Consider the following 13,797-nt stretch of genomic DNA (forward strand, 5'->3'; position numbering starts at 1 on the left):
GGATTAGTTGTAGTTTTTCTTTGGCTAGAGTTGAACTTCGGGATGCAGGGCTGGGGGCTCGGGGCTGGGGGCTGGGGGCGGCTTTTTAAAGATGCAGCATTACCCAGGTACGTGCCACTCGGCCACACTCTGGCCCCGCCCAAGTGGTGTAATGTGCCAGAAGAAAGAGCTCTGTTTTCTTTTCACCCACTCGCTTGTTTTTCCTTCCTGCCTTCGTCGCAGTTTTCTATCCCCTCGCTGCGCCGCTTGGGGCGCGGCACGTTGTCTTAAATGTGTCTCCATGTGTCGGCGGATGGGTGTTGAAAGTAGTCTCGGGTTCTTGAGCTTGGGGGAAAGCACTTTGCGCATATGTTAAATAGCGCCAGTTGTAGCTCCCTCCCCCGCCCTCCTGCACTCCCTGCACTCCCTGCACTCCGGCCGAGATTACGTATACGCTGTGTGGCATTTAAATTGTATGCTTGCCCCAGAAAACCCGCCCGTAAAGTGGGTTAAGGAAAACTTGCAAATGTCTTAAAAGAAAATGCTGTTCGCTTAAAAAGGCTGCTCCGCTTTCACGGTCCCAACTTTAAGTGAATCAGGCGCTATCTCTGCATTTATGACACTTTTCTAATTGATAGCCAATCGGTGACGTCAAGTTCTATAAATATCTGCGCTACTAACAATAGACAGGGGGCTTTGGCCAGAGATATGATTAAGGTCAATACCTGGGAGGGTGAACGAGAATATCTGTTGAGGCTGGATTCAGATTTGAGCATAAGAAGATTTTCTCCATTCAACTGAATCATCTATAGACCCCCCTCGACATTTCCAGTTCGCTGGGTATTTATTTGGTTTAATCCTGCATTTGTTCTACTTACATGGGATTCATTTTGGCCAGCAGCTGCGACCGGATGCGCTGCCTCTCGTCGTTGAATGGCTGAAACGGTTGTTGCTGCTGTTGCAACTGTTGCTGCTGCTGTGGCTGCTGCTGTTGCTGCTGCTCCGTCTGGCGCTCCCGCTCGATGCTGGCCGAGAGCTCGTTGTTCATCTCCACGTGGCTGTGCTCGGCATCGAGGTGGGTCTGGGTCTGGACCGTCTCATATTTGCGATCGTCCTCGGCAATGTTGAACACCTCGCTAAGCTCGTATTCCTTCAGCTGCAAACAGAGGACAATGGGGCCAAATGTTAGTGTTCCACATGTGCAGCATATTAATTTACGGCGGATTATGTGCCCGGCATCAGGAATGCGGCCTCCACCCGGGGCGTAGCGTCCGTGACTCTGCGGGACTACAGGTGCCCTTAACGCCCTGCTAATTTCAATTTGTGGCAAGTATTGACACGGCCACAGGGGAAAATGGGCCACGGCTCGGATCGGAAGTGGGGGCTGGGGACAGCAGACAAGATAAGGTTCGACTGGGAAATACTTGGCCCCCAAACACGCAAAAAAAAACACAGAAGGCCTACCGTATCGTGTGTAGAGCGATAGCACAATCATGAGGAAAAGGGAATTTCAGCTCTTTTTTTTATCAGATCTAAGCCTAATTATTGATGTAAAAATATACTACAAAAGAATGTTGGGATGTATGCGAAATATACTAGAAAAGCCGACAAGTATCCCTCAGAATTCTGACTATGAAAGAGTAGGGATAGATATTTCATGAAAGAAGTTGAGAGATATCTTACAGAAGTCTCTCGGAACAGGATCCTAAATGCTTAGCTATTTCTGCGGAGCACGGCGGTGTTCGAGCGGCAAAACACCCTCCTACAGGGCCCCTGTCTATAGAGAACCACGAAAGCCAGTGCACCCCGAGCAGAGCATGCCCGACACCTGTCCAGGGTACGAATGACACAGACACACACATAGAAACTTTTCTTTGGCGCGCTGTCGCGCATTTTAATTTATTTGTTTGGGGTCGCCGCGCCGTCATTTTCTATACGGAATGTACGGAGAGTACGCATTGTTACGGCTGTCCTTTCTGCTTTGTGCTTATCTTGGTTTACCTTTTGCTACCTTCAGTCCGCCACAACAAAAACAACGAGGAGAGCATAGAATGCAGAAAAAAAACAAGTGAGAAGCCGAGAGTCGACATTCGGACTGCGGGATACCCTGTATGTATATATTTTGTATGTGGGATAGGGGCCAAGCAATACTCTTGCAATCAGTCCGAGATATATGGCAATGTAATAATGGATCTGATTTATAGGGAGGCTCTCTGATATACCCCTTCGTCTGGCTGTTATACCCCTGTTGTGTACAACTACAGGGTATACAAAGAAAAAATAACAGAAAAGCCGCGTGTTGCTTTTCTGCCAGCAAAATACACACACACAATAATCCAACACATACTCAGACAAAAGGAGACAGACAGACAGTGATAGAGGGAGGGGGAGCAGGAGAGGGGAAGCAGGAGAGGGGCAGCTGGAGAGGGAGAGTATAAAAACTGTGAAATTCCTTGTGGATTACCCAAGAGACAGCGAAATGGAAACGAAACCCTCAGCATTCCTGGCTGCCGAGATTACGTGCCTTTCGGCATTCACTAAATGACACACAAATATTCTAGCAATTTAGTTGCGGCATTCAAATTTAAGAATTTAATGCCGGAACGGCCACTAGCCCCAGCAGGCAGCAGGCAGCCGGCAGCAGGCAGACCAAATCAACACATAATTACATCCCAGCCAAGAACTGAGCCCCGGACATGTCCTGGCCATAAAATGACGCATATGTGTATAACTTTCTATTTCGTTGGTCGTAAACCAAAGTTCAGACAGAAGTCGGTTGCCTCGGAGGTTGAAGGCTACTGACACTCAGCACCTTGAGCCAGGATTGCCCTTTTGGTAAAAACAGTTGTGGCTCGGAAGACACTTAGATCGCTGGACTGTCAGTTGGCACAAGTGAATCCTTTCAGATGGATCTAGTATTCGAGTAGTGGGAAAACCCCATCACAAACGGCAACATTAAGCTGAAAGACAGCCCACCCCCACTCACCCCTCGCGAATGGAAATAGAAGCTTTCACACGCCCACTCTGGAAAAGCCTAGCAAAATAAAACTAAAATTAGTAGTGTCAAAAGGGCGTTACAATAATACGAGCTTCATCCCCAACCACCCGTACCCCCCACTCCCCCATTCCACGCAACAAAAGCAACAAATAAAGAATAATGACCGCACGTACAGTGGAGGCTCTTTGCAGCCACGCCCACATTGGCGTTCCCGTAGCAATTCCCCGCTCTATATAACTGTCCCCCACCCGCCACCAACCGCCCCCAATGAAATAAACTATGCAAACGTAGTCGAAACATCTGGCAGGATGGCAGGCTGGCAGGAGCTGGAGGCGGCGCACATTTTACGGCCTTTCACACACACACACACACACCCACACACACTCATAAAAGCCATTTTGATGAGCGACCCAGGCCCGGAGCAGGACCATGACTGTAGCTGTAAGTGCGCCACTTTCTGAATGTCTTGGATGTCCAGCAATATAATTACAATGGTCGAATTCCTCGCAATACTGCTCCACCAGCCTCTTGCCACCCTCATGCCTGTGTGTGCCGCTTTTACTGCCGATGTGACCGTTGCCTGTGCCTGAGGGTCCTTTGTTGCATTGTAACCCCACGAATGGCTCGCAGGCGGGCCTAATGGATTGGCATTTATTAGGGAGTGCAGAAGAATGTTTATCGCAGCACTTGAAAAAACAATGGCCGCCCCTCGCTCCCAACTGCCCCGAAAGAGATAGTTTCTAGTGGCCCAAGCTAGTGTCAGAAATACAGATAAATCTGTCTCAAGTAAGTAACTCCGGAATACCAATCCCGATTCTTGTCCAAGCATTAGCCATGGCTGATGTACCACATCATGATGGCTACCTTTCCCGGCGAGCGTATGCTTAAAATTCCCTGTGAAGACTTCAGGCTCCTGCCCGGTGATGTACAAGATGTACAAAAAGATTACCCGGGACTTCTCAGTGCTGGCCAGTGCTCCCATTAATCGATGAAGCACCTTTAGGGAACATTGATGCTCCATAAGGACCTCCAAGGAGGTCGTTCCACCCGCCCCGCGACCTTGGTGCGATCTTTGTCATTGCCCTTTGTCTCGCTTTCAGGCACTGACTGGCAGAAGGAGTGTAATCAACACTCGATACTTCATTGCATCAAACATCAAACACAAATTTGGTTTTACAAAATCTGCAGACAGTTAAATTTGAAGAAATTTGTTTGTATATTCAAAATTTAGAATTTACACATTTATCGTTTGTTTGTATATTCAATATTTCGAATTTACACATTTATCGTTGAGGAAAGCCGCGGTCCATGTTGTCCCTGTGTTGCTGATATTGCAGACCGTAGCCGCCATTGGCGGGCAAATTCAAGGATGCCCCCGACTGTCCAACGGGAAATCTTGTCGTTCTTCTGGCGATCGCGTCGCAGAGGTCGGTGCTGTGTTCGCCGATCAGTGAGAGGCAGGGAGTACTCCTGTGGCCCTCATCCAGAAGTCTGGAAGAACTTCCAGCGGCACTCGCCCCGTCCTCCCAAACGGGGCAATGCCTGTCTTGAACATACAATAATCACTGCCGATCATGAGATCCGAGGGCCTCCAAAAGTTTTCCACGGTCTTGAATCTTGTCAGCTGATGGAGTGTTTACTGCCAGGACTAGGAGCGGACTGATACGTACGATTTTGAGGAATATTGGAAACGTTTTCCGAGAGGTATTTCGCCTAACTGACATCTGCTCCCCAACGTATGCTATACTCAACGATAACTGTGTGAAGAGTGACTCTCAAACTGTTTCGATTTGATTATATCGAAATAAGAGGCGTACAAATCACACACTTCCCGTCACGAATTCCTGGAATGCCACGCAATTACATTCTCTACAATTCCCATGCAAATGGTGGCGTAATTATAAGGTAATTAACATTATTTTGGCTCTTGGGTTTTTTTTCCTGTTGCTGCTCATTTGGTTTTCATGCGCGGGTTTTCTCGGGTTTCCCCAGCTGCGGACTGAACTGATTTATAAAGCGCATTAACACGCAGCCCTTGGCACACGAGTACAGCCAATCCACACACGCACACGGACACACAGACACACGCACAGCCATTAAATATGCCGCCATGGCGGATGGTGTGCGTGTGTGTGTGTGCCTGTGTGTGTGTGGTAGATGTTGTTGACGCCATTGTAATGCTAATGGCTCATTAGCACTTTGATTTTTTTTTCCTTTCTTGTTTTCGATTTCCCTTGTTTGGTTTTTTTTGGAAAAAGTCATTAGGGGTAGCGGCATTTTGACTGCTAATTTGCTGTTAATTAACTTGTTTAACCTTTTTTACAGCCACGCAAATGGCACTTCGACTGGGACTGGAACTGGCCCTGGGACTGGCACTGGGACTGGCACTGGCACTGGCTCTCATCGCGCACTCACCTTGATGAACTGGAACGTGGCAATGGGCGGCAGTCGCTTGCTCTTCGGATAATAGAAACTGCCCGCCGGATGGCCCGGATAACGGGAGGTAATCCTGTAAATGACACCCTGTGGCGCTGTCGGCCAGTTGGGTGCCGTAAAGGTGAACCCATTGTCGGTGCCCGCATCAAGAGGATCCAGTTCAACGGTCACCGTGTCTATCCAGGAGCCGCCCACACAGAGCTGGAATGGAAAAACAGAGAGAGAATGTGCCATAAATTATTAGACCTTCTCATGGAGGGGCATCGACACTGTTGCCTGTCGAAACTGCGGGTCATCTGATCTGATTCTGATTTCGTTTTTAGTGGTCTCACCTCAAACGAATCGACGCCTATGAACCAGTCCGGCGAGGGCACAATGCGCGTCATTAGCGACACCAGGCTGTGATTGCTGTCGACAAACACCTTCGCCTCGCTGCGTCCGGCCCCCAACTGAATCGCCGGGAGGCTGAACTCGTCGAATACGCTGCGCTCGCTGGCGGCCCCTGCCGTTGGGGGGCCTGTGGCCGTGGCCGTGGCTGCTGCGGCTGCGGCTGCGGATCCACCTGGCGGGGATTTTCCTGTCTGCGATTGAAGCTGCATTTGCTGTTGCTGCTGCTCGCCGGCATTACTGTCCAGGAGGTCCGTCCTGCCCGTCTCGGCGAATTGTTTGACAGCCCCCGTCGCCGGCTGGCCGATGTGGTAGAGCGCATAGTTGGCATTGTGTGTGCGACCTGTGGATGGGCGAAAATTGGGGGTCGAGCCATTAAATTTAAATGAACTTTTAAGAGCAAACAAAAGGAAACGCTAAAAACTTGTATATATTCGAGGATATTTGAGTTCATGGAGAGGCGGTGGGGGGGCTTTAAGTGAAATTTTCACTAGACTGTTTCATTATCTTCTGCCTTCGTGCTTTCCTCGCCCTCCTTTCCCTTCCTTTTATGTCTCTATATAGCTCTCTATGTTCTATGCTGATGCTCTTGCGCTCCAATTCGCTTTGGGCCTCAAAGTCATTTCGGTTTTTGCTGACTGTCACCCGCCCCGCCCTCACAGCCATCCATCCTTGCCACAGTGCCACACGGCTTGGTTGCAGCGCTGCCTTTGATGTTGCGGCTGCGGTTTTTTGTTTGCATGCTCCCTTTTTGGGGGGCCGCGTCGCCTCTTATTTGTCTTCAATTAACATTGCAACATGCCACTTGTGACACTTTTTGCTTCGGCTGTCGCCGCTTCTTCGTCTCCTTTCGCTGCGTATCCGCCCCTTGCCAGTGCTTTTCCCTGGCCCTTCCCTTTGTCTTGTTTCTTTTGCCATTGCATTCTGTATTCTGTTTTCTGATTTCTCAGATATTTCCTTTACGCTTTTATTAGTTTTTTTCTCCCTCTTTGTTTTACTTTTTGCGTTGGCCTTAAATTTACAATTTCTTGTGGGCGACAGCGGGAGACTTTTTTGACAAAGTCCGTGACACCGAGAAAGCCGTGATCGCGGCTGGGGATGGCATGAGAGGAGGAGGGGATGGAGGGTCCTAATGAATGATGAAAAATACAAAGCACATTTTTTCTCTTTCGACTTTTCCCGCTGGCATTCAGGGAAGTATGTTTTTGTGTTTATTTTGTGCTGTAAACTATGTCAAATGAAATATTATTTATACTTTGGCATACTTTATCTCCACTGCTCCCGCCCCCAGCCCCCAGCCCCGCGCCCTGCTCACCCTGTGTACCTGTGCCCCGGCACTTTGTGTAATTGACATTTTCTCTGTGGCATGTACTCCCGGGGCAGGGAACCAGCCAGCCTGCTTCCAATCAGCTGCAATGGATGGGGCCCAAAAAGTTGGGGCCACCAGCAATTGGCTGCTAAGAGGATTTCCAAAGTTTTGGTGCTCCATGTGGGTGCAAGAGTTTTCTAATCAATTTATGGAATTCGTTGCTCGGAAGTTTCTCCGGGAAACAGATTATGGGTGTCCTCAGAAATCATCCAACGAGAAGGATATACAGGTACATGTATGTACAGTTAATCTTCCAGTTGGAAATGCATTTCAAGGTAAATCCATTATCCTTTTGGCCACTTTCACTTTCGTGGCTCACACATCGATAAAATGAAATCATGGAGGCTCTGGAGAGCTTCTGTTCAATCAATTACCGAATGGCCACAAAATAGGCATAATAAATTCGCAATTAAATGCTTAAATTGTGCAAATGGCTGTCCAATATGGCGACCGCCGCGGCGGTCAGCCATTACCGTGTGGTGGCTGCTTAAATGGCTTAAATGGCCGCCGGCCACAGATCTTCCCGGCTGTAAAAGAGGCAGAGATCCCGCGTGTCGCGTCCCTTCATTCATTTCATTTATTTTTCTGCCTGCTTTTCGGGGTCAACCTTTTTGATGTGGGGGTCGGGGGGTCGCCGGGGGTGTAATTAATGCTTAATTATGCACATTAAAGGCCAACGGCAGCCATGCCGCCGTAATGTGAATGCAGGACACGTATGGGCCATAAATTTTCCTTAGCATTCGAATGAAAAGACATTGCGTATACGCCCCATGGGCTGTCCACTCCTGCACTCTTTCTGTGTGTGTGTGTGTGTGTGTGGGTTCCAAAGCATGATTGAAAATCGTGAAAAAAACGCACCTTAAACATCTACGAAATGTATCTAAAAAGTGCAATCTGGCACCTGGCCAACTGCTGCTGCTGCTGCTGCCAATGCCATGACTCATAGAGCAGCCCCCACGATGCCGTATTGCCTTTTAATTGCCAGTAAAATATGCTCACAGATAGAAAGAGAGAGGGAGCGTGCATTCAGGTATTAATAAATGTATAAATTCATCCAATATGACACACATTTCACAGAATTTATGTGAGGCACAGCTGACACAGTTTCCCCTCCACCCCTCCACCCCTCCTTCCCCACGCCCCGACAAGCAGACACATCGAGTGGTGTGTTGTCAGGCTTTTCCTGTGCGAAAAACGAGTAAAATTTCCCATTCTCTTGTGCTCCTGCTTGTTGGGCGATTGTTTTCGCCTTTGGGTTGGCTGCTCAATTTCCTGCAATTTCAGCGATTTCCACGAACAAATTTAATTATAGGCCATAAATTTGATTTTAATAGCCGCACGGTATTACGCGGCACAAAAAAATACAACAAAATAAAAGATGGAACACTCGCGTGCGAGTATTCGTGTGTGTGTGTGTATTGTGTATCCGCTTAAAACCGTAAACGAAAGCCAAAGCGGAGCCCAGGAACAAGGATTATCACACGCCAGACTGTGGGAGGGGGGGAGGGGGTTCTGTCAGCACCTGTGCTGTTTCCATGAGTGTGTGCGGGACGGGGCTACTGTTAAATCCCAGACCGGAAAACTTACGCAGGCAAAGGTGAAATTCATCAAAGTTTAATTTGCCCCCAAGACGGCCATCGAAAATTATGGAATTTTGCCAGAATATTATATTATTCATGTTGAAACGAGTATTAGTCACTCCATCAGTGCTTTGATGAATTTTCTATTTCATTATCGAGCGAGATGGAGAGAGATAGAGAGAGAGAGATGGCCAGTTAAAATGATTAATATTGTGCATCTCTTGTCTGGCGATGCCACTCCACAATCAACACTTTTTCCAGTGTGTACATACATCCGCTAATTAAAAATGCATTTCCCCCCCCTAACAGTCCGTCCGTCCGTCCGTCTGTTGTTTGCCTTTCGCCTCACGCAAACCCCAATTAATTATGTATGTCAGATTTAATTGGCTTGTCAGTCGGGGAAATAAATAGAAAATCAGAAATGCCCACACAGACACGCGTCTAAATACATTGCAAAATCAACAAAATAAAGAACACCAGAAATAAAGGAAAGAGATGGCGAGAGAGAGGAGCACCTGGCGTGGGTGTATCACTTTCCATTTGCACGGAAAATGTACATATTTGAATATCATTTCGTGATAGATAAATATTTGCATTCCAACTAATTTCAGTCCACAGGGCGTATGCATAATATATATGTATATCTCAGTTTTAAAGCACGAAGTTTCGGGGGCAAGGAGTGGCTGTGGCACAGAGTGGCATACCAAATCTTTGACATTGTCATATGTCAAGAGATGTGTCTTAGGGCACACACACACACACAAGACACAGACGACTACATTACGCATACGCCACATATGCCGAATGAATATTTCATTCGCTTAAAGTTGGAGAAATGAGCGAATGCGACTGCGATTGCGACTGCGACTGCCTGTTAATAGTAATTTCTGTCACATTTACCAGTGGGGCTGCTCGCAGTCACGACTGCAGCCACAGCTCTTGATAAAATGTCAGCCTGTGATGTGGCGGCAGCATCCATCGAAGGAGCTGCAGCAGTGGAAGCCTGAGTAGAATTAACAGTGAGTACGTGGGTGCATCCTATCCTGCATTCTGCTTCCTGCTCCCCCACAGAGGATACGTGCACCGCACCGCAACCCTCCCAACCCTGCCTCCAAACTGCCACACTCGTAAGGAGTATCCCTCTCTGTCTTTTGATAAGTCTAATGGTTTTGAAGGATTTTTCGTGTTTGCCTCAGAAACTTGTGCAAGTGCCGGGGTCCTTAAGGCGGCTCCTACGGCTCCTCCTTATCGGTGCTAATTAATGCAGCGTGCAGCTATATGTCGGGATTAGGCGGGGGCCATCAGCCGGCCAATTATGTAGGCAAACAAACAGGACTTGTCACATCTCCTCCAAGCCGTCCTCTGGCTCTTCGACGCCTTCGGAATAAGCTGTTTGTGTGTGTGCGTGTGTGTGTGTGTGAGAGGCTCAAGGGGATTACAAACGAAATTGACCAAAAACATAACAAGCTAACAAGGAGATGCCGTCGTCCGGGCAACAGCAGCAACAACAGTCCATAAACTCCAGTGACAAATGAGGGTTGCTTAGCCCAGTTAGCCTTAGTCCTGGCCATTCCGATGGTCTGCTATTCATTTGTCTGGGTCCCGGGTCCCAGGTCCTGGCTCCATCTGTCATTTGTCTGGCACCACATGTCCTTTATGACTTATGCCTCTCCGAAGACAATGTCTATGCCAATTATTTGGAATGTCTGCGGTCTGCCAGGTGCAGGCATCTCTGGGCTCTGCTCTAATCAATGGCATGGCTCCTGCTAATTTGTAGTAAATTTCTTACTGTTCCTTAAGCCCAGTGTACGATGTGTGACCTAATTAACAGCAGGAGAATTCGCTTCTTTATATCTGGAATATCATTAAGGGACTGTCCTTACCGCTAGATGGCATGATCTCTGCTTAGCTTTGGGGCATTCCAAAGTCTTGTTGTGATCCCCTTAAAAACCGCTCTGGAGGAAATGTGCTTTTTCCTTGTGGACCGCATCCTTTTTGGGCCATTATGTGTGCTCTCTTTTTGGCTTACTGCTGACTAGATTCATTATAATGGCTTATTGTGGCATGAAAAGTGTGTCAGTCACTGAGGAGTGGCACACAGGCAAACAGGATGTCAGTGTGGGACAAGGACGGCGATGAGCCCAACGATTGTGAACTGTGGAACGCATTGTCGTTTGTTGGCAGTGCACTAAGCAAACACAAAAGGCAGACATTACCCTCAGCAGAGCACACACACCACATGCTCCGCAAGGACATGCTCCAATGACACACACACACACACGAATTGATGAGCATCGCATGAGGAGCGCCCTTTGTTATATTCTCCCCTTTACTTGCCAACAATTTTTGATTGATTTCTTGCGGCAAGTCAGCGACACGACACGACACACTGCCTTCACTGTCACATTTCACGAGTCACTCATGCCTCATGCCGCATGCCTCATGCTCCACGCTGACACAGTTCCTGTTGTCCCACAGTCGTCTTCGGCCTGCTCGTAAAGCGTCTGAGGGAAAAGGAGAGTAAGCCTCATAAAAACACACACTGAAATGTGGCACACACGCACACACACACACACACAGATAAAGATCCAGAGACACTTTTGAGTGGTAATTTTGCTGTTGCTGTGACAACGTCAACATATTTGTTGCATTAAAATAATTGAAGAAAACCAAAACGAGCGGATGTACGGCCAGGGGGAGAAACCTGGGCAAACAAGGACGAAGCCATATCTTTTTCATTTGGATAATGCTGCTGCCAGGTGTGATGGAGCCCAAAAGGAACACTCAGTGGATACAGAGATACAAAGGTATATCCCCAGGAGTGATAAACCTCCTCGATATCTATGGAACACAATGGAACCCCATTGGCTGTACTATTTCGATAAATTGGAAATTAATTATCCCTGTGGGGGCTAACGGGCCAGCAGGAGAACAACAATGGGGAATACGTGGAAAACCTACCGCCAGACCGAATCAATAAGTCAAATGCCAAGCTTTGCCATTAAATATGCAATTAGAATGCTGGATGGATGGGCAGGGGCAGGGGCATGGGAACGGGAAGCTGTGGCAGTGGCGGCTACGGATATGTGGCACGCTTAGTGCTGGGCAAAGTTAAATTAGCATTTTGTTTAATTAATAAATGCCACATACACCGTATCCCCTATCCTGTATCCTGTATCTCGTATCGACACAATCTGTGTATTGTTTCAGCTTAAAATGCAATTCCAATTAAAGTGCAAAGTTCAACAAAATACTCGTGAATTATGCACTGCCACAAGCCTCTCCATCCCCCCCTCCCCTCGTTCCCTCCACCCCTCCTGTGTGCGCTTGGATTTGGGTGTCCTCGCGGCCTGCGGGTGCGTTTGGGTGTGTGCTCTGTGCACTGCCGCGCATAAATAAACAACACAACGATTTGCAAATATAATGCACATGAAATTTGCAAAATGGCTACAGTATCTGGTTCATTTTCGCGGTGCGGAAGGATCAGCAACTCCTCACAACAAAATGGCGTACGCACACACAAGGGTAGTGCAAACAGTGCCTACAAATTATACAAAAAGGACACACTCTTTTTTGTAAAGGTAAACGCTGGATACCTGCCTCAAAGGGTACGGTGATGGCGATGGGAGTTTGAGTTCTGTTAGGGATGGAACAGGAGATGGGAAGATCGTTTGCTTGGAGAATCAACGAAGAGATCACCGCATTCTGAAATCTTTCAAAGACCAGATCATCGGACCAATCACAGCTCCATTTATCCAATTATCCATTTTATTGTGGCGATTTCCAACTGTATTTTAAATGTGGAAATTTCATTGGGAAGTGTAATCAACAGCCATCCCTAAAGAGAAGACAACAGCTATGAAAACAGGGAAAAACAGTGAAAACTAGTGCTTGGGTGGTGGGGTTGGGAAACTGTTTGCTCTCTTTGTTTATTAGTGGAATTTTTAATCAAAGTTGCGAACAACATTTTACCTGAAGTTTTTGCGCTGTTCTCTGTTCGCTGCTTTTCATCTGCTTTTCCGCCTTTTTTTCTTGGGGCGAAAGGAGGAGCCTCCTCGTCTTCCTCCGCAGTGTTTATGTAATTCCTTTGGCAGTTTTGTTGGCTAAACTCTTGAAACTTTGCTGCCATGTAAACTGTCAGTACAAATACACACACACACACCCCGCACACACACACAGAGAACACACGTACACTCCCACATGAGCAGATTGGGGAGCCGCTTATCTCATGAAAGCTCAAAAAGTTTTGTTTACACGTTACGCCCCAGAGACAGAGAAGCTCCTCCTGCCTCCGCCCCACCCCCCTCTGTCCCTCTGTCCGGCTCCTGCTTTTGGGAATATTTTCCATATTTTCTGTTATTAAAATATATTTTCATGAAATATTTTTCTTCGATGCAAGTATTTGTTGATTTTTTTATGGCATTTTAATTAAAGATTTTTCGCACACAAAATGGCATTAAAATTGCAAACGTTTCGTAGGGAATTGCCAGTTCATTCGTCCATCGTCCATCAGAGCAGCCAGCAGGCAATTCCCTGTACAGGTTGTATTCCTACTTGAGTAAATACCGTGCACCATACACTGAGAAAATAAAACTGGCTGCCATTTTGTTCCATTTCAGGATTGGGATTGGGTTTATTTGAAAAAGTACTTTGAAATACCTGTGCTTTTTCTCCCAGTGTATGTTCATGTGAATACAATATATGTTGCAATATTTTATTGACTCCTTGGATAGCAGGGCCAACGGAATGCAGCCAAAAGGCATTCTAAAGAGCTGTTCAGGTGCTTGTGGGAGGATGCGGATGGGGTACTCCCCCTCCACGAAGGGAATACCCACTACCACTACTGGGTTTTTTTTTGTACGGAGCAGCATTCACAGCCGAGTTAAGCTGGCAAATAGGAATAGTTGCCATACTTTTCGCAACTATTTTCCAAGCCAAATGCCTGGCCTGAGGCCCTGACAGGGCGCTCCATCAGTGTAAAGCAGGGTTGCGACAATAACAACAAAACTAGAAATAAATATGCACATAAATACAAAGCGAGAGCCACA

The 13,797-nt window shown here is 47.4% G+C and overlaps 1 protein-coding gene across 1 annotated transcript in view; it reads right to left on the bottom strand.

The window, feature by feature from the left end:
- Positions 1-13,797, bottom strand: part of mspo (M-spondin) — a 41,958-nt gene that overhangs the window by 6,763 nt on the left and 21,398 nt on the right. The window contains exons 2-4 of the mRNA XM_033377808.1: positions 5,746-6,143; positions 5,393-5,614; positions 858-1,135 (exon numbers count right to left, since the gene is read on the bottom strand). Of these exons, the coding sequence (XP_033233699.1) occupies positions 858-1,135; positions 5,393-5,614; positions 5,746-6,143 (898 nt within the window). The remainder of the gene's footprint in view (positions 1-857; positions 1,136-5,392; positions 5,615-5,745; positions 6,144-13,797) is intronic.

Source organism: Drosophila pseudoobscura, chromosome 3, assembly GCF_009870125.1.
Source record: "Drosophila pseudoobscura strain MV-25-SWS-2005 chromosome 3, UCI_Dpse_MV25, whole genome shotgun sequence".
NCBI classification, from domain to species: Eukaryota; Metazoa; Arthropoda; class Insecta; order Diptera; family Drosophilidae; genus Drosophila; species Drosophila pseudoobscura.